This window comes from Parambassis ranga, chromosome 16 (genome assembly GCF_900634625.1).
Source record: "Parambassis ranga chromosome 16, fParRan2.1, whole genome shotgun sequence".
Classification (NCBI taxonomy): Eukaryota; Metazoa; Chordata; class Actinopteri; family Ambassidae; genus Parambassis; species Parambassis ranga.
In genome coordinates, this window is record NC_041036.1 from 15,414,021 (window position 1) to 15,432,962 (window position 18,942).

General features: G+C 41.3%; 1 protein-coding gene across 2 annotated transcripts; it reads left to right on the forward strand.

Moving 5' to 3' along the window:
• Positions 1–52: 52 nt before the first annotated feature.
• cgna (cingulin a) lies at positions 53–14,414 on the forward strand. Of its 2 annotated transcripts, none has more exons than XM_028426163.1 (20): positions 53–209; positions 4,448–5,354; positions 5,464–5,561; positions 5,686–5,755; positions 5,860–5,955; positions 6,731–6,852; positions 7,030–7,141; positions 7,340–7,552; positions 8,694–8,842; positions 9,599–9,719; positions 9,807–10,019; positions 10,162–10,383; positions 10,463–10,711; positions 10,831–11,001; positions 11,189–11,350; positions 11,597–11,770; positions 11,911–12,029; positions 12,109–12,217; positions 12,298–12,461; positions 12,965–14,414. In XM_028426163.1, exons 2-20 carry the CDS (start codon positions 4,449–4,451, stop codon positions 13,098–13,100), a joined length of 3,606 nt encoding a protein of 1,201 aa, XP_028281964.1. In that variant the 5' UTR covers positions 53–209; position 4,448; the 3' UTR covers positions 13,101–14,414. The 2 variants fall into 2 exon arrangements, with proteins under 2 accessions (XP_028281964.1, XP_028281965.1); XM_028426164.1 differs by having other exon boundaries at positions 5,491–5,561.
• The last annotated feature ends 4,528 nt before the right edge of the window (positions 14,415–18,942 follow it).

The window sequence follows — 18,942 nt, forward strand, 5'->3', positions numbered from 1 at the left end:
CTGCTGCAGGGCTGGGCGGAACGGTTACATCCCTGACAAAAGGTAACAGGTTGCAGTGCCAGGCAGTATGATGAACTTGTTGCTGCTTCAATTTGCGTAGCAGTTGTTTTTTCCACCCACTTTTCTGTGTGGACTTTTAATGGATGTCTGTGGAAACATTTAATATTCACCGGAACACAGGAGACGAAGGGTCAAAGAGAAGCTGAGGAGTAAGTTGAGAAAAACGTGTAACTTTACGGTTGGGTTGGGGTCTCATAGCCAGACGGCAAAATCAGACAGACACGACTTTTGTCTGACAGTTAGTTCCCGTATTTGTAACGGTGTTTCTGCTGCTGTCTGGTAATTATTTATTTGACAAAGTCAGTTATTTAGTTGTTATCGTTGTACTGCGTTCTTATAAGTTAGTTTTTTTCTGTTTGCTAGTTTAGCAACGAAGCTAACGATGGCTCAGAAAACAGACAAGACATCTACTGCTATTGCTAGCGATGTCTCTAGGATAACTTGTGGGTTTGTCCGTGTAGGTGATGTGAAATTAATAAGAAATGTGTGTTAAAGTCGTTACGACGAGTGCGTTTCTGTAACTATGCGTTTAATTTTACGCTAAATGTTTTTAAATTATGTTTCAGTGTAGTGTTTATGCATTTAAGATGTAACTATGTGCACACCTGTGGGAACGTTAATGGAAAAAACTGCACTCAAAAGACTTTTCCAACAGTGTTAATGTTCTAAGGTCTCACCACATTCAAAACACCAGGGTAAACGACAAATAAACAGTACAACATGCACCTGAAGTCTGCTTGCACCCACAGGATCTTTTCACAGCTCAGATGAAACTGATGACACATCCAAGAGGGCAAGGCAGATTATAGTGTTGAAGTGGAGAAAGGCTCATGGAGTCATGTCACGAATTTCACTAATTATAGCACTGAGCCTGCTAACCCACAAACACAGTGTAATTTCAATGTTTAACCTTGGACAAACACATAAACGTTGTTTCATTGTGTGAATATATAAATAGATTTAAATCAGCCCGTTGGCTCAGCCTATATAAGCTGGAAGGACAGAGAGAAACAAGTGTCAGGAATGTGGGAAAAGGGAGGTGCATATTTATGGGCTCCTAATATGGTGTCATTTGTGTACTGTTTGGTAACACTGAGGTCTCTCTTTGTTATGCCAATGAAGTCCTTTGGATTTGAAAAGAGGAATAAATGGCTGTTTGTTTGAGTTTGAAAGAGGATAGATTGACCGCTGGAGAGAGTATAAGGGTTTGGTTTTATGTCAAGAATGTAATGGAGAGGGAGCGTACTTTTGAGTGGCTGACTGTCCTCTAAGTGTGAGGGTAGGAGTAAGCAACATTTATCGCTGTTACTCACACCCTCACGTTTGTATTTTCCAGATTACGCCTGTAAAACTTAATCATTCACTGTGAAGAAAGAGGGCAAACTACTTCTTTATGGCATAGCACATGTAGACATTATAGGTGCTGTAAACTGTCTCAGAAATCAGACAAGTAGTCCACATCCTGAAATTTTGATAGTAATTCATAAAAGCCATGCAAGGATTAGCTGCTCTTCTCTATAGTATTGTATTTTTTCTGAAAGTTATCCGCCACTTAGGACTGAATCTGTTCAGATTTTTTCCCACAGAGTAGTCTTCAGCCATTGCTACACTATCGCTAGCTGTTTCAGTTTTGGGCCAGGACAGCGATGATGTGATTACATGCGGACTCTGTGAGTCAGCAGAAACACAGCCTGATTCCACATTGTTGTTTCGTTTTTCTCCTCACGTACTCCAGCCTCTTAATTCTATTTCCCATTCCATCTCAGGTCTTAACAGGGAAGCCACTCCAATTTGATTTACTGTGTGAGAATTCAATTTGAGGCCAGAGGCCAAGGGCTGTCGGCATAACTGTGGGGTAGCTGCATGACTGGCAGCTGATTTTTAAAGCTCCAGATACAACAGACAAGGGTGGGCAAGCAACCCTGAAAAACTGGTCTGTTGAAAGAAAACTAAGTTTAGAGCTCTAAATAATTTTCATTATGATCAATTAATAATGATATATTTTTATGTGTCAGAATATCATAGGTTTACATGTAACTTCAAGTACATATCCTCAGTATATGTCAAAAGATCTTGTTTGATATGATGATGATCTAAAAACATTTATTTTTAAAGTGTATGAAAAGATTGTTGGTTTAGGGAGTGGTGCAGGGACACTGATTTAGTTATTAAAACCTGCTTACTGATGATATACTATGTGTGGGAAGCAAAAAGAAGGGGTCATTCTAGCATTCTCAGAATTGCTGCCCTCATTTTCTGCCCCACATCAGCTGGACAATAGGATGGGTACCCCCCCTACCCCCGTTTCCCGCTCAGACCGTCCTCTGTGACAAGTGAAAAAAGCAAAAGATGACAGGATGCAGATTAACTGATATCCAGAGAGAGGAAAAATGTTTCTGCTCATAGTTGAAGATGAACATCACATACAGTCAGTTGGCATTGTTTTATGTATGTGTTGTGACATGTCTGCCACAGTCATCAGTGTATGACATGTTTGCCTGACCTTGGTGTTAAGACAGTGGGCTGCAGACTTAATGCTCGACTTCACAAATGTGTTGTGACACAGTGCTCCCTCTGTGATTCCCAAAGGCTGGAAAAAAATCGACTAACTGCACACATCTGATAAGTAGGTCTGTCTACTGACAGTGCTTATGCACCCCAGTGGACAGATGCCTCCGAAGGTCAATCATGTCATCATGAATGACACCATCTCGTTGCACAGCAAGGACTTTTTCTTGACTTTATTTTTATCCTTTTTAAGATTAGCTTGGCTGATTTTGTGCTGTGCAGCTTCTAAAATCAGTCAGTCGTTTCTGTAAAGGAGGTTGTTCACAGGAACAGCTTGACTTCGGATTGTATCACACAACGCACTGATAAGAGAAGAAACGTTTTTTCCCTTTCCCACTCTGCCCTCCCTTTCTGTCTCTCACCTCAGAAAACCGTGGAGACAAAGTGAAAGGTGCAGAGTGGGGAGATCAGAATGGATTTAGAGTGAGTTTAATGAACTGTAATGACATGGGGGTGTGGTCTTACAACTTTACTAAACACAAGGCAGGATCACTCAGTCGAGGTAATACCTGGAATGCATGGCAATATTACTGCAAAACAAGACTGACACTAACAACAACAACATCAGCCTTTACACAGTTGTGGATTAGGAAGTCAAGAGAAACAAAAGTCCACAAACTGCAGTGAGAGTTAAATATTTAATATGCCAGTGTTTTGGTGGGGGAATTAGCCTTGGTATCTGACTGGGAAAATTCCAAAAGTTTGGAAAGGCTTAGCTGGTTCTTACAAGGGGAAAGTGATATGTGGGTGTGCGCTCACTGCTCTCAGGTTAATGACTGATGGAGTGCACTAAGGACAAAGTCCACATAAGTAGTCAAGAGGCAGAAACTAAGTTACTGCCTATAAATCTGTGTCTCTGTATCTGTCTGAAGTAAAGGCAGAACTCTGAGTTTTTATATTTAAAGGTTGCTTGTGAATGAGTGTTTACTTGGTAAGCACACTGTGTTTCATTTTTTTTAAGTTAAAGCCATTTTGGGCCTAATAATTATATTTTATATATGTTTTATAAATAAACAATTATAAAGCATCCAGTCCAAAATAAGAGCTATATATTATATTATTGAACCTACTTTGCCCAATCACTGGTATGTTTTTCCCATAATGCAGAGAAAATATACCTAAGTGTACTGATAGCAGAGCGTCATGTCTTGATGTGATTGGCTACTAGTATAATTAACTTATGATACATACATCAGCTACAATATAAACTTCTTTCAGCTTGCTTGGCAACAACTACAACCTGCCATGTTTGTCCTGTAATCTGTGATGTTTGTGCACACTTGTTCCTCTCTTTCTCTCTTTCATCCTCTCTGTGCTGTCTACTTCTTCTCCTCCTTTTTCCGGCCAACTATCAGCAGGTCCTGCTTAAGGTTTCTTCCTGTTAAAAGGGAGTTTTTCTTTGCCACTGTTGCTCTTAAAGGGGTTCAGGCTGTGGTTGCATGAATCAGGTTAGTTAGTAGAAAAAAATGGGGTTTCAGTAGTTAAAAAATAGCATAGTCACAGAGGTCATAAAGATAGGTATAACCCTATGGGTATAACCTCTAAAGTAGAGTAGAGCCGCTTGTCCATTGAATAATTGGTTGGTGGCCCTGTGTAATCCCTTCAAATGTGTCTGTACCTGGGTTTAGGGAAATACAGTAGTTTGCTGTGGCAATAAAGTCTAACCAGTGAGTCTAATGTTGAATGTATTTTGGTTGGATATATACATTTTTAAATTATGATAGTAATAATGGAAATATGTAGCCTGGCATTCTACTTCCTCTCTGTGCTCTAACCACATTATATTTCCTCTTTTTTCTGTTCTCTGGTGTGGTACTAGCATGAGTGCACCATCTTCAGGTCGGAAGACTCCGGTGGACTATGGTGTTCAGATCCGGTTCATCAATGACCTCTGTGAGACCGGTGTAGGGCAGCCTGGCTCCCAACCCAAGACAAAGTCTCAGACCACCTCAAAATATGGGGTAGCAGTCAGAGTGCAGGGCATTGCTGGCCAGCCATATGTGGTCCTCAAAGATGGAGAGAAGGGAGACTCATATGGGGTTCAGCTTCGGACCGACTACCCCTCTGGTTATGCCAGTCTTCCCAGGAGGAGAGAAAAAGCACAGCCAGGAACAGAGGGGACAGATGTAGGAGGAGGGGGAGGAGGGGGAGGAGGGCAGGGTGGGGCACTACGCCGGGCTCAGTCCCATGGGTCATTGCTAGAAAGGGATGGAGGTGTTGTCAATGAGGATTTCCAGCTGGCGAGACCACCAGGGGATGGGAAGTCTGGTAGTTATGGGAATCTGGATGGGGGAATTGGAGTAAGAGCTGAGAGAGAGCATGTTTGGCAGGGCAGTGATAGAGAGAGGGGCATGGAAAGAAATATGTGGGGTGGTTCATATCAGACAGGCCTCAACAAGTCTTTGGGGACATTGAGAAACAGTCAGTCATACTGTGACTCTCTTCAACAGACAAATGAGCCTCACCCTTATCAGAGACAGGCTGTCAACAAATTAATAAATAGATTTGATGGTAATAATGCTGGAAGCCAGCAGAAAGGAATCCCTCCTGCACAACAGCAATCAGGAGATACTTCACCTCATCTGAACCCCAACCCTTACACCTCACCCCCATCCTCAACTCATAGCAGCTTGGGACGCAGCCAGGGCTCCAGGAGTCCAGGACACTCGGCTAATTACTGGACTCCAGTGCAGGAACCACTTCAGACGAATCTGACGGACGCACAGGTAAATATTAAGTATTTCCTGATTGGCCCTTACTGCTGCTTTTCAGTGAGCTCCAGACACCATGAAGATGGCAACATTGCAAGAGCAGTTGTCTGATCTGTGTCTTAAGGTGACCCCTGACCTTTTGCTGGACCAGGGGCAGAGTGCAGAGATGAGCATTGAGGAGGAACAGGTCATGAGGACAATTTACAACATCCTGAGACAAGGGTATACCATTCTTATGTTCCTGATACTGCTTTGTTATAGCCTACTTGTAAGGTTGAAATTAATGAAATTATAATGACTAGAAAAAGTAATTTTATCATACATGGCCATTTTCACCTTCCTACAGGTCAAGTGAGAGTGATGTTATCATTAGACACAAAGTCAGGGTCATCTTTCAGAAGCTTCAGAGCCTAAAGGTTTGTTCTTTTTAAAATGAATTCTGTGAGGAGTTGTTCTTCGGCTCTTTAGTAAAGAGACAGTTTACATACATGACTCCGCTTACATCTGTTTTTGTTAACAGCCTAAAGAAAGCCCTAGGGAAGACTGGCTGAGAGAAAAAAGGGGGCTTGAGACAAAGGTGGCTAAACTACAGACTGCCCTGCAGGAAGAAAGGAGGGTAAGTAGAACAGGGAGGAAAAACAGAGAGAAGGCAGGCGTATCTTATGACTGCAGGTTATAAAAGGATATTTGTCTTCTTTCTCTGCTTGTCCAAAAACTTAAAAAAACAAAATTGGTATCGGTATCACACAAAACAATGTGTGAAGAACCTTTGCATTAGTTTGGTTTAGTTGCATTAGTTGCTGTGTCTGCGTCTTGGATGACCCTTAAAAGTCTTTCTACCAAATGTACCTGGCTGCCATCAGAGGAATTTAACATTCAGAGAGGTACCTGCCAAATTCACTCAGCTCTAATTGCAGGGACTGCATTCCCTGCCACACACTCATCCAAGTCTCCTCGAAAGGAGAGTGAAGGAAATAGCTTTGCCATCCAAAGTGGTTAGTTGAGAATAGAAAACTGTCCTCGAGAGTTTTTATGCCTTTTTAACTAATCTCACCAGGAGGGCTGGGGGTTCCTTCGAGTGTGCTTCTGATTAATCCCTTGATTAATCCTTAAAGCCTCTTGGTCTGGTCAGAGGTACACACACACACACACACACAGACACAGACACACACACGATCATCTAACTTCAATAACGACTCATTATATGTTGGCTTAAGGAAGCCGGACAGGTCTTAATCTTTAATAGCTCTTAAGAACTTAATCCCTTATGCATATTGATCGGTGGGCAAATGCAAGCCTGCTACAGTGTTTCTTAAAAGCCCGTTGTTTATGCCACTTGAGGTCTCACGTTTCACCGCTCTCATTTATTCATCATGTCTGCTTGTGTGTAGGACTCTGTTAGCAACTCTGATCCTGCTCTGAAAGCTGAGCTAGAGTCCTGTCTGGATGAAAATCTGCAGCTTCAGGAGATGCTGGACCGGAAGAAAAAAGAATTAAATGAAACACAATCAGAGTGAGGACACAGTTACACACACACACAAACACACAGACAACTTGGAAGGGGTACAATTGTTGGAGAGAAATAGTTTTATTAAACAGGCAGCTACTGTAACTCATTCATAAAACAAAGTATGTCAGTCATTCCAATTCAAAGAATAATTCACTACTGTGTGTCCTGTTTCACTTGTAGGCTGACTCAGCTGCGTATGGATAGGGAGAATGCAGAGTCACGGGTGAGAGAGATGGAGGACCATCTGGCTGAGCTTCAAGATGAGATGAGAAAAGACAATGGCAACAAGACGGTAGCAGAGATGCATGGTCACATAAATACACCCACAGAGTCTAGTGAATGTTTTTTAATTAGAAGACACTCAAATAGCCTTTTATCATGCACCTTGTCATTTACAGGTTTTATATTCAAAGAGAGCCTTGAAAGCAAATTTAACTTGGGTTGAGTGATCAAAAGTGTCAGTAACACAGTATATTCCTTCTGTCTGCAGGACCTGATGTCTTGTCAGTCACAGCTGATGGAGGTATGCCAGCTGAAACAGAAGCTGGAAGAGACGCTCAGGCTGAGAGAGAGGGAGCTTACAGCTTTGAAAGGCGCTCTGAAGGAAGAGGTGGCAACTCATGACAAAGAGATTGAAGTGCTCCGAGAGCAATACAGTGCTGACATGGAGAAACTTCGCAGCAGCATGGAGCAGGTGTCTCAGGTGTGCAGCATCACTTACATTAATGTATTAAGTTGGAAAACCAGCCTATCAAAACAGATCCATAAAACCTTACTCCTACACCTTTAAAGTTTTCTTTTATGGAGTGATAGGATATTCTATGGCAAGCTTTTTCCCTTTTCTTTCTTTTTACAAAAAACACACCTGTACACTTTTATTATTGTTTAATCGTACCTGTCCACAAGAGCCCACATTGTACATAGAGTGCTGATCAAAATTAGAGAGCACTTTATAAACACTCTTTTTCTCTCTTTTTTCCCGCAATTAATGCAATCTTCATTGCTTCATTGCTATACAAATCTACTAGAACAGTGTTTTACAAAATAACCAAGGGACCTTTTGTTTTACAGAAAGTATGAATAAGATTAGCACAGAGAAAGATTACAACTAATTTTTTAAAGGTTAAAAAGTCAGCAACTAGTAGGAAGTTTACGGACCCTTTCTTTGAATGACATCAGCACATATGCAGCCATGGGCTGGCCATTTCATTGTTTCAATGTTTTGAGCTTCAAGGAACTGCTTTGCCTGTTGCCTGCACGAATTGCTGGCTGATTGGGTGAAGAATGAAGCAAAGGAAATGCATGTTGTTGAAGAAGGTTCGCATTAACATTTGCATTCACTGTCATTCACTCATAGCTGTATAAGAGGCCCAACCACTGCCACGGATAACATGGGGCATCTAAAAGTGTTCTCTGATTGTCGGTGTTCTTTTTCAAATATCTCAATTTTATATGTGTAGCAGTCAGAATAGATGTAACTCAGGAATTATGCTTAAAACTGCTCTTTTTCTCCTGTTTGACAAATTTCAAATAGGACTGAGCAGTGACCTTGACATTTAGGGAATTGTAGGTTGTTCTCTAATTTTGATCACTTGTGGATATGTCAGGGCAGTGTTTTATTGTGTGCATTGTTTCTAAGTACAGTTATGAAAGCATGAACTTCCCTGTTGAATGCAGAGACTGTGGAGTCTGCAGAGAAAATGCTACATGCAAAGTGAGCACGCTCATGCCAAAAGAAAGAAAGACATTATAATGTGATCTCTTTAAGACAATGGCAAACGACTGAGAACACACACAGAAACTCAGCACAACAGGCTCTTATTTTCCTTTGTCTCCTACTGAAGTCTCATGCAGGTATTGAGGCAGAGAGATTGCGAGTGAATGCATCAGTTCGCTCCTTACAGCAGCAGCTGGAGGACTGTAGAGATGAGAGCAGCCACTGGATGGAGCAGTTTCATTCCACCCGAGACGAGCTTCGAACAACTAAACAAGAGTGAGTCCACAATTGAGACAATATGCTGTTAACAAGTTCCTTTTTCTAACCTGTGTTTGCCTAGACATGGATTTTGCCACTTTTCATTGTCACTTTGCACTACTACTAATGTGTATCCATTTTTTCTCTCTCATTCTATCTGGTCACTGTTTCTCCCTCTCTCTGTCAGAAAGCCACCCAGCAACCCTCAACCACAGTGAGAGTCGCTAGTTAAACAACATTTATGTTTAGTTGCAGTACACAGATCTGTAGATGTGGCTAACTGTGCTAACATCTGTCTCACTGTAGTGTCATGGCCATTCACACTCCATTCTCCTGAATCATGAATTTTAGCCCAAATTCATGACTGTTGCTAAGCACTTATATTTTTGTATTTTTTCATCGCATCCATACCGTGGATTCAGATACTAAGAATTCCAAATGTAAGCCGATAGAAAGATACTTTACTCATTCCCATAGAGAATTTCCAAAACCAGATGCAGATGAGTGGTGTGGATGGTCTGTATGTGTCTGTTTAGCCAGAATTTAGACCTTTTCCCTGTGAAAATGAATGACTGATGTGGTAGCAGGGAGTACTGATTTATTTCTTGTTGTGTGAAGATTGAATAATCAGTTATGTGCTCATTAACTACACCAAAGTAAATTGCTCAGACACATCATGATTCCACTTTATATTCCCCTACTATTGATTAGATAATGAGCAATTTTATATGATATACGATTTGTTAAGAGTGGATGTATGTGCATATTTCTCAGACTCCTGCAAGCTCGCCTGGAGAAGGAGGAATTTGAGGAGGAAATCAAGGAGCTCCAGGAGAAAGTAAGCAACATGAAACAACATATACCGGACCCTAGCAAGACACAGACTATTAACCAGGTGCAGTAAGCCATACACTCTACATATGTACATGTTTTGTGTATGTTTGGTTTAACAAGGAAGTCATTTAGTTACATTTCTGTTTAGGAGCTCCAGCGTTGCGGTGCTGATCTTCAGAAGGCCAAGACTGAGGTGGAGAAACACAGGACAGAGTTAGACAAAAAGGTCATGGAGGTCATCGCCATGAAAAAATCTCACCAGAACCAGGAGGCTGAACTGAAGTATGAAATTGACAGGCTAAAGGACCAACTACAGAGGGTCAAAGAGGACTTTGCCAAGGCTCAGGAAAAAAATAAACAGGTTGGCATCCTAACATTTGTAATGTTGAATAGAATGCTTAAGTTGTTTGGATAATAATAACATGAAATTTATGTTTGAATGAGTAGTTGTGTAGTGGTGTTATATTATATATTCTTATTGGTTATATTCTTCCTGCCTACAGCTTCCAGACCCAGCCACAATCTCAGATCTGGAGCAGAAGCTTGGTGAGGCACAAAGTGAAACTAGCCAGCTTAAAGAAAAACTCTCGTTAGCCGGAGAGGAACTAGAGACCACTAAAAAACATCTGAGCAGAGCTCATATGGATGTTAACTCACTCAAAGATGCCCAGGAGGAGCAGAAGGAAGCAAACACTCGCATCAAAGAGAAACTCTCAAGACTAGAGGTAAGGTTGCATCCTCATATACGACACTGTCCTGAGTGTGTTAGTCCCTTGGAAGTGATAGACTCCTGTGTTTACTCAGAATCAGCTGCAGACCAATGCTGCAGAGAGCTCAGAGGCAGAGCTTGCCCTCCATTCAGAGGTGAGAGGCCTGAGGTCTGAGCTAGATGAGGCCAAAAGAAAATCCTCTAAATTGAGTCAGGAGCACCGTGAACTTAGTGTGTGTGTGGAGGAGTCAGAAAGGGACAAAGAGATGTTCAAACAAACCATCAGCCAGCTGGAAGAAATCAAGCGACAGCAGGAAAGAGCTCTGGAGAAACTCAACAAAGAGGTAAGAAGGATACATTCTGCAAATAGTGAAGCCACAGCTTGGTTTGCTCTCACTTTTAATTGGAGCATACACTACACAAAAATGTATTCCTGTTTTGTTTTGTCTTGTCCCTGTGTCAGTATGAGTCTCTGACCTTGTCCTCAAGAGAGGAGATACAGGTGATCAGGGTTCAGCTGGACGAACAGAAAGAGAGATCACGTAAGGAAATACAAGAGGTGCAACGTCATGGAAACGACACACAGTCTGAGCTGGAAAGAAGCCAGATTAATCTGAGGAGACTGGAGGAAGAAGTACGGTCCTGTGTTTTAAATGTTTGTGTTTTGAGTGTTGGAGTGCTTAGCAGTTTTTGTTCAATAGTTTAGATATATAATATTTATGAAACATGCTTGGCTGATAATGTGTCTGATTTAACATTCAAAAACTACACATGATGAACATTCAGTGTAACTTTTTTAATATTATGACAAATGCATTTAGATCTCACGCCAGAAGAAGGAGCTCCTGCTTGTATGTGAGGAGAGAGACAACCACCAGCTGGATAAAGAGCTCCTCACCAACAGACTGCGCCACCTAGAGTCAGAGATCGAAGCCAGCAAAAACAGCCTCAATGAGAAAACCCGGGAGATTCGCATCCTGGAGGTACAACACCTGCTGGTTTGGGACAGCAAACCATGGAAACAGGGCTCTCAGCTTTTGATAGCTCTATTCTGCATCACTGTCTCTGTGTGTCTTTATACACATCGGCCTGCTTTACACATGTATGCTGCACATGTGCTCCAGTTGAAAATTATTAAAATCATAATGAGCTTAAAAAAGTAGAGTTGTATGTCCTATTTATAAGTTATTTATTTTCTTTTTTTTTTAATAATCTGTCTTGTTTCTCAGGACAAGCTGAAGCGTATGGAGTTGGAGCTGGAGGAGGAGAAAAGCAGTGTGGAGATGCTGACTGATCGAGTGGCCAGGGGCAGGGATCAAATCGATCAGCTCCGCTCTGAGCTCATGCAGGAGAGGTCCTCCAAACAAGACCTGGAGCTGGATAAGAATGCCATGGAGAGACATGTATGTCTTGTACTTGTACTTGTCATGATGTTAGATGAAATTCAAAGACATTCCTCTGGCTGAACTTCCACTGAAGTGTGGATAGACCACACTTTTTCGATTAAATTACATACTTAACTCTAAATCCTGTCTGTCTAAAGCTCAAGGAGCTGAGGAGTCGTGTAGCTGACATGGAGGGCCAGTCTCGCTCCTCAGCAGGAGTCTCCCAGCTGGAAAACAAAATGCAGGAGCTGGAAGAACGGCTGCGCTGTGAAGAGAGGTACAGATAAAAACAGAGATGAAGAGTTACTCGTTTACCTGCTTTCAAGTCTTACTTACCTTGCTTCCCTTATTTAAAGAGAGAAGAACTCTGTGCTGGCATCTCAGCGTCGTTTGGAGAGGAAACTAAAAGATCTCAATATGACACTCGATGAGGAGCGACACACACACACTGAGCAGAGAGACCAGGTATAAACATTCACCATGTATTGTTTTATCCACTGAGATATATACAGTCAAACCTCGCTTAAATGTCTGTTTTATTGCAGCTTGCTCTGAGAGTAAAAGCTCTAAAGAGGCAAGTGGATGAAAGTGAGACAGAGCTGGAGAGGATAGATGGCCTTAGGAGGAAAGCTCAGAGAGACATGGAGGAGCAGATGGAGCTCAAAGAGGCCTTGCAGACCAGAGTCGCTGCTCTGGAGACCGAGCTCAAGTAAGAAGTTCAGTTTTTGATTTTGTTTCCCAGTTTGAGCTTTTGTTAATGATTATACGAGAAATTTCCTGGCAGCCAGATTATCTCAGTGGTATGTGTGAGTAAGAGAGACACCAACACAACGTAATTATCAGAGCCCAGATTCTTTATCTGTGACGCACTGTGAGACACCTGGAAGAGATTCACACAATCCCCTTGAGGTGCAGTATTTTGCAGTGTGATGTGTGTGAAACATACCAGCAATCGCCCACATCTGAAAAGGGCTATTCATTAATATAAAACAGTGGTAGTCTTGTAACACCAGGGGAAGTTAAATAACTAAAAAGCTCGAACTAGTGCCAACAAAGTACACGTTGTTCCCTTATACAACCAGCAGAGGGCGCACTCTGACTATCACTTTCAGGATAATTACTGTTCACTGTGCAGAATTATGGGGAAGGCCAGAGTGGCTCCACTGAATTAATGAATGGAAGTTATTGATAAATGGTGAACTTGTCTCCCAGGAGGAAAACTCAGGCAGCAATGCGGCCGGCTTTGGACTCATTAGCCGTCAGCTCTGATGATGACGACAGCCTCTATGATCCGTCCACCATCACCTCCATCCTCACTGAAGGCAACCTCCAGACCAGCTCCTGTTAAAGCAGGAACAGGGTGGGAAAAACACAACACTGCAGTGGGAGCATAGAGTAGCAGATTGGGAGTAAAGCCAAAATGGTATGCACTACAGACAATGAGGGAGGAGCAGCTGGACCTGGGAGGTAGTTAACATAGAGTAAAGGTTAACAGGAGAATGACTTTCCACACCAGAGTGAATGACAGGAAGCAAAACATCCTCAGCATTTCAGTGTGTTTCCTTCAGTGTACAGTAGACACAGATGTAGTCTGCACTACAGTTGGAATGCTTATTATTTCATGCACGCTACACAGCAAAAGGCACGACGCAATATACTCAAGCATACAATAAGTGCTGCGGATAAAAACCAATAAAATATACCTTCACTTTTTTGGTACAAATTCAATGTGTCTGACATTTCAGGAATAACACTCTGGGTCAAGCACATAAAATCTTTACTGCCATCACATGACTTAACTTCTGTACCACCTAATGCACACAAATTAAGCAGAACTACTGAAAAACTTAGACCAAACATTAAGTATTTATATGATTATCGAACTATATAAGCTAAAAACTAGACTTCACATAATTTCTACTTTGAAGTTAAACCCTGTTAATTGTTTAATCGCTACATATTGTTCTTATTCAGTAAAATGTGGATTTTGTTTACTGTAAACGAAGTTTTTTAAGTCATTAATTTAGCACACAAATGCTAAATAATACAATGATACAGTGATACATTATTCGGGGCAGGGACGCATTCTGTATATGAAATTGTATGAAATGTGTTAGAGCTCATCTTGTTGTAACAGTTTAGATTAGACTGTATCTGAAGCAGTTTTCTGGTGAAGGTTCAACATGGTTTACTGCTTATACTGTAACTAAGAGCAGAGAGGCCTCACACACAAAATGTAAAATGACAGCCAAACTACTTCTGTCAACTTGAAGTTTTTTTTTTAAGATACATTTATTATCACTACAAGATTTCTATGCATTCTGTAATGAAACATGTATATGTACAGTAAGGTACATACATTTACTAAATAACAATGCCTTAAATTGTTGAAGGATCATTCATAATCGAGTTAGTATTCTTTTGATTTTGGGTTTGTAATGTGTATTAGAGATTTATAGATTGTTTAAGATGCCATTTGAACAATCTGTTGATGATTTACATTTTTATGTAATGTCTTTCCAGTAAAACTGGAACATGGTACTGAATATGATATATTAGAATTTTCATTATGAACAATTTAAAGGCGTATGTATACGAACAATTTCACTGTACTTTGACTGTACTCAAGAAAATAGAATAGCAATAAATCTATTAAGTTAAACTGGTTTTTGTTTTTTGTTGGTTTTTCCATTGAACGGGAGGAGTTGAATATTTGTCCTTGTGCCAAATAAGTTAAAGTTACAGTACAGATACTGGATTTATTTTCAGTTGTACATGGTAGACAAAAGCAACACAATAACCTTCAGCAATTATGCTAAGAGATCTAAGCACAAATGCAGCTGTATTTAATAAATATGCTATTCGCTAGCTGGATGTTTCAGAGATGGGTGGTGTGTTTGTTTTGGCTGCAGGGCCGAACTTCTCTGGAATTAGAGCTTTGTTGTCTAATCTTACATTTCACATGAGTGGTTTACTTGGTGGCATGTAATGTTATTATTACTACCAATCAGAGGGCGGGTCATGTTTCATAGGAAGCATTGTTTTTATGCTGAGGTGTCAACATGCAGCACACATCTTGTTACTAATATTAAAAAAAAGAAAAAATGTATTCACACGTTCCTACATTGCCTGTAGCTGTCCTGACTGTACCTGGTAAATATTTCTCATTTCTGTGTAATTCACCCTTTAATTCACAGATGCAGCAGACTGTACTGTATGAATGCGCGATAAGATAATCCTGATAGCTGCTATAAATAAATACAGGGCAACTACAGTAGGTTGTTACAGGGGCAACAAAAACCGCAGTGTTTTTGTTTTGACTTCTTATCTGTTGCTGCAGAAATGTTTCATTGATCAAACAGGGCAGAGACAAACTGGCTGAGCTTGTGTTGATACAAAAGGACAGAGTTCCTGTTGGTGGGCACATTCACGCATCCATGTTATTATTGTGTTCAAAAGTATCTGCACGCATGTTTGACCATTCTGGAGCAATGTAAACACCATGTACTGAAGTAACCCAGCCTAAATTGTGCCAATGGGTGTTCACAAGACAAAAATAAACTGTCAAATATTTGATTCTAACTGTGAAATGATCTGTGTAGGGCAGAAATGAGCTCATATAGGTCACCTGTACAGCATGGTGTCACTGACCTCAGAGGCAGAATTACACTCTGCCACAGAACTCATAGATTTAAGACAAATTAATGGCGTGTGTTTGTTGAGGCTCTCACTGTGTAAACAGGATCATGGTTTGTAATGCAGGTTGCTACAGATGGACCAGCACCTTGTTGTTGGCACAGTGGGTGCAGTGATGGATGGAGCATTGCTGCCAGGAGCTCCACAGGGTGAGGCACGTCAGGAATGTACAGGGTCAGCCGAGAGCCGTGTTGCATCAGGATCAGGGAGGCTTCTACAGAACGATGAGATGTTTGTAAAATAAAATCTTGATATCAGAAGAAAATCAGGAAAACATTTCTTCACGTTTCTGGGAATAGAAATCCATGAGGTTACTGTTGATAAAACATTTTCATGACCTCAGGCCTGAGATGAAAGCCAGCACCCTGGAGGGACATTTCACCAGCTTATCTGGTTATTTATGTGTTTACATCCTATTTGGCACTATGATACACGTAACAGACTATTTGGAGGCACCAGAGTTGCGTCTGTGCCTCTGAAGTGTTCAGGTCTCTTGCTGCTTTTACCTCCCGTGGTGCTATTGTTTGATTGATCTACAAAAGATGTGAGAAAAAAAAATTTCCTCTCCTGCTCACCAAGAACTGAACTTTCAGTCTTCACATGGATCAAAGGTGTTGGCACAAAGTCACACCTCCTGTGTTTGCTGTAGGACCAGATCATGTGTTCTTCCATCCAAGTGTGATCAAACCTGTACAGAGCCAACATGTTGTGTACAGTACCTGTTTTGCTAGACTATAAAAAATACGAGTGAGCATACTTTCCATGGGCGGGAATAGCTTTCCGTATCGTTCCAGTTTTCCAGTCGCAACTTAAACCTGATTTGCCAAGAGCTGGGTGTGTGGAGTTTTGAAACTGGTGTGTTTGCTATTACTTCACAAAGAACACACTCCTATGCCGCAGGTGTGAAAATATTTCTATATGGCCCCAGGGGTTCCACATGCAGAAACACAAGTGTTCAGATCATCTCTATGTATGTGTTTTCTGTAGGTGTGCGTTACAGTATATAAGGGTGGAAAAGGAGTGACAGACAGTCTGCCATCATGTTAATACGTCATTGCTATAAATACCTATCCTTGTGCTCAACTGTACAGACATTCTGAGATTATGTCACCATGGTTTTATTCAAGCACATCTGGCAAAGAGATCAATGACTGCTCCCAAAATCAAACTATCAAATCATTCTCTGGATTTGGAACCACACTCAAAATAAAAGTGAAAAGTCAAATTACAGGCTGATCCAACTTGAGTGGAAGTTCCCTCAAGACGAGTCATAATGAGGCTCAGTAGTGTGTGTGGCCTCCATGTGCCTGTATGACCTCCCTACAACACCTGGGCATGCTCCTGATAAGGTGGATGTTGTCCTGAGGGATCTCCTTCCAGACCTGGATTAAAGCATCAGTCAACTCCTGGACAGTCTGTGGTGCAACACGGTGTTGGTAGATGGATCGAGACATGATGTCCCAGATGTGCTGGATTGGATTCAGGTCTGGGGAACGGGCAGACCAGTCCATAGCATCAATGCCTTCATCATGCAGGAACTGCTGACACACGTCAGCCACATGAGGCCTAGCATTGTCATCATCAGTAGGAACCCAGGGCCCACTGCACCAGCATATGGTCTCACAATGAGTCTGAGGATCTCATCCCGGTACCTAATAGATGAGAGCAGAGAAATGGTCTGTGGTCAGCACCTGCAGAACCTCTCCTTTATAGGGGTTGTCTTGATAACTGCCTCTCATTTCCACCTGTTGTCTGTTCCATTTGCACTGAAGCAGCTGAAACTGATTCACAATCAGTGTTGATCCTAACTGGACAGGCTGATTTCACACAAGTGTGACTGACTTGGAGTTACATCGTGTTCTTTTAGTGTTCCCTTTATTTTTTGAGCAGTGTATTTAAACTAGGACAGTACAGTATTTATCACAGCTGGATTCTTAAATAATTTACATACTGTTAGCTAGATTCATTTATTTTATTCAATTTTATATATTTTCAAAGTCCTAATCTACTGTAAAGTAATTTTAACAACAGGTAGTGGAAAAAAGTACCTTAGAATAATGCTCAAAAACACAGTGCTTCACACCACAAGAGAGGAGAGGACACATCATAGCACTGATGATGATGATGATGATGAGGAAGGAGTGGACTGACCAAAGTTCCTCCTTTACTAAATTAGAATATATGACTCTACAGTTACACTGTGTCATTGTTGTTTTCAGGGAAAGTATCACCTCACTATGTGTTGCTCAGTGCACTTCTGACCTCTTATCAGCACGATATCTAGATTTCTTTGTGATTATTATGGACAAGGATGATGAGTAAATGTGTCCAGACTCCAGTAATGTGGTGAGTCTTTTTGCAAAACATGCCAGAGTGAGTTTGACCTGTTGGGAAATTATAAAATGTAATCACATCATTTTATCACAAACATTTGTGACAGTCATCAAAATATGTTATTTGAGGAAACAGTGACCTTTGACCTTTGTACACCAGATTAACCTCAGGTCCATGTGAGTGGCTGGCCTCAGCTGTGGCTGCTACAAAGACATCAACATCTCATAAAAAGCTCTACAAAAGGTGTGAACAAGCTGAGCAGTTTTTCTCTCATGTTTATGGTCTTCTAACAAAAAAACAACCTCCATGTTGGAGCTTTAAACACTAACTAACTAACTAACTAACTAACTAAGGCTTAAAGAAGGCTCCTTCAGGTTCATTGTTTAGCAGGAAAAAAGGTGTGAATAGCAGGATTCTGACTCATGCCAGTCTCAGACATGGATGTATGTAAACACAGACTCTCATAACCGCCTGCTGTCTGATCTCTGGATCAGCGCGTCTGAGGGTGTTGAGATAAACACATGATTGTGGCTCAGAATTGGACACATGAAGACATGTAGTGAGGCATAGGTGTGTTTGGAGCAGCTTCATTCAAAATTATAAATCAACCATTAAACAGTCCGAAACAGAAGGTTAACTACATTTTTATTTAGTCATCTATTGCAGACTTTACTTATGCATGAAAAATCCTCTTCACTCCCCCTCTGTTTTCTTCCTGATTCTGCAGCAGCAGCATCTGTTGCATGACACTCTGACCTGTTGTTTGCTCCTCAGCGGTCATTAATGCTGTTAAAGTCTTTATCCAATTTGAGGTCTGTGCTGGTCTGGATCAGCTGCTGCTGCGATCAGCGACATGCCAGCAGAGGAACAGCGGCTCACTCTGTTACGTTGTCATCTCTGTGACCTCAGTGCCCTCATGAACATGCTGTTCAGACAAAGACACCCAACATGACGTTCACTCTAAACTATGGTTTGTTCCTTCAATGTGATGATTTGCTAGAATGTTGTAGGCTGAAAACTTCCAGGTTTGTAACAACACTTTGTAGTGAAATTAATCTATAGAAAAACACGTTATGTTTCTTACATACTGCTTGACTGTTCATTCAGTGACTAGCTGTTTTGTGTTTTGTCTGTGAAAGGACAGCCATCAAGAGGCAGGA

Coding starts and splice junctions, on each gene's coding strand:
- cgna (XM_028426163.1), top strand. CDS start 4,449: ATGAGTGCACCATCTTCAGGTCGGAAGACTCCGGTGGACTATGGTGTT. Junction 5,956..6,730: donor CCCTGCAGGAAGAAAGGAGG/GTAAGTAGAACA, acceptor GCTTGTGTGTAG/GACTCTGTTAGCAACTCTGA. Junction 10,020..10,161: donor CTCAGGAAAAAAATAAACAG/GTTGGCATCCTA, acceptor TCCTGCCTACAG/CTTCCAGACCCAGCCACAAT.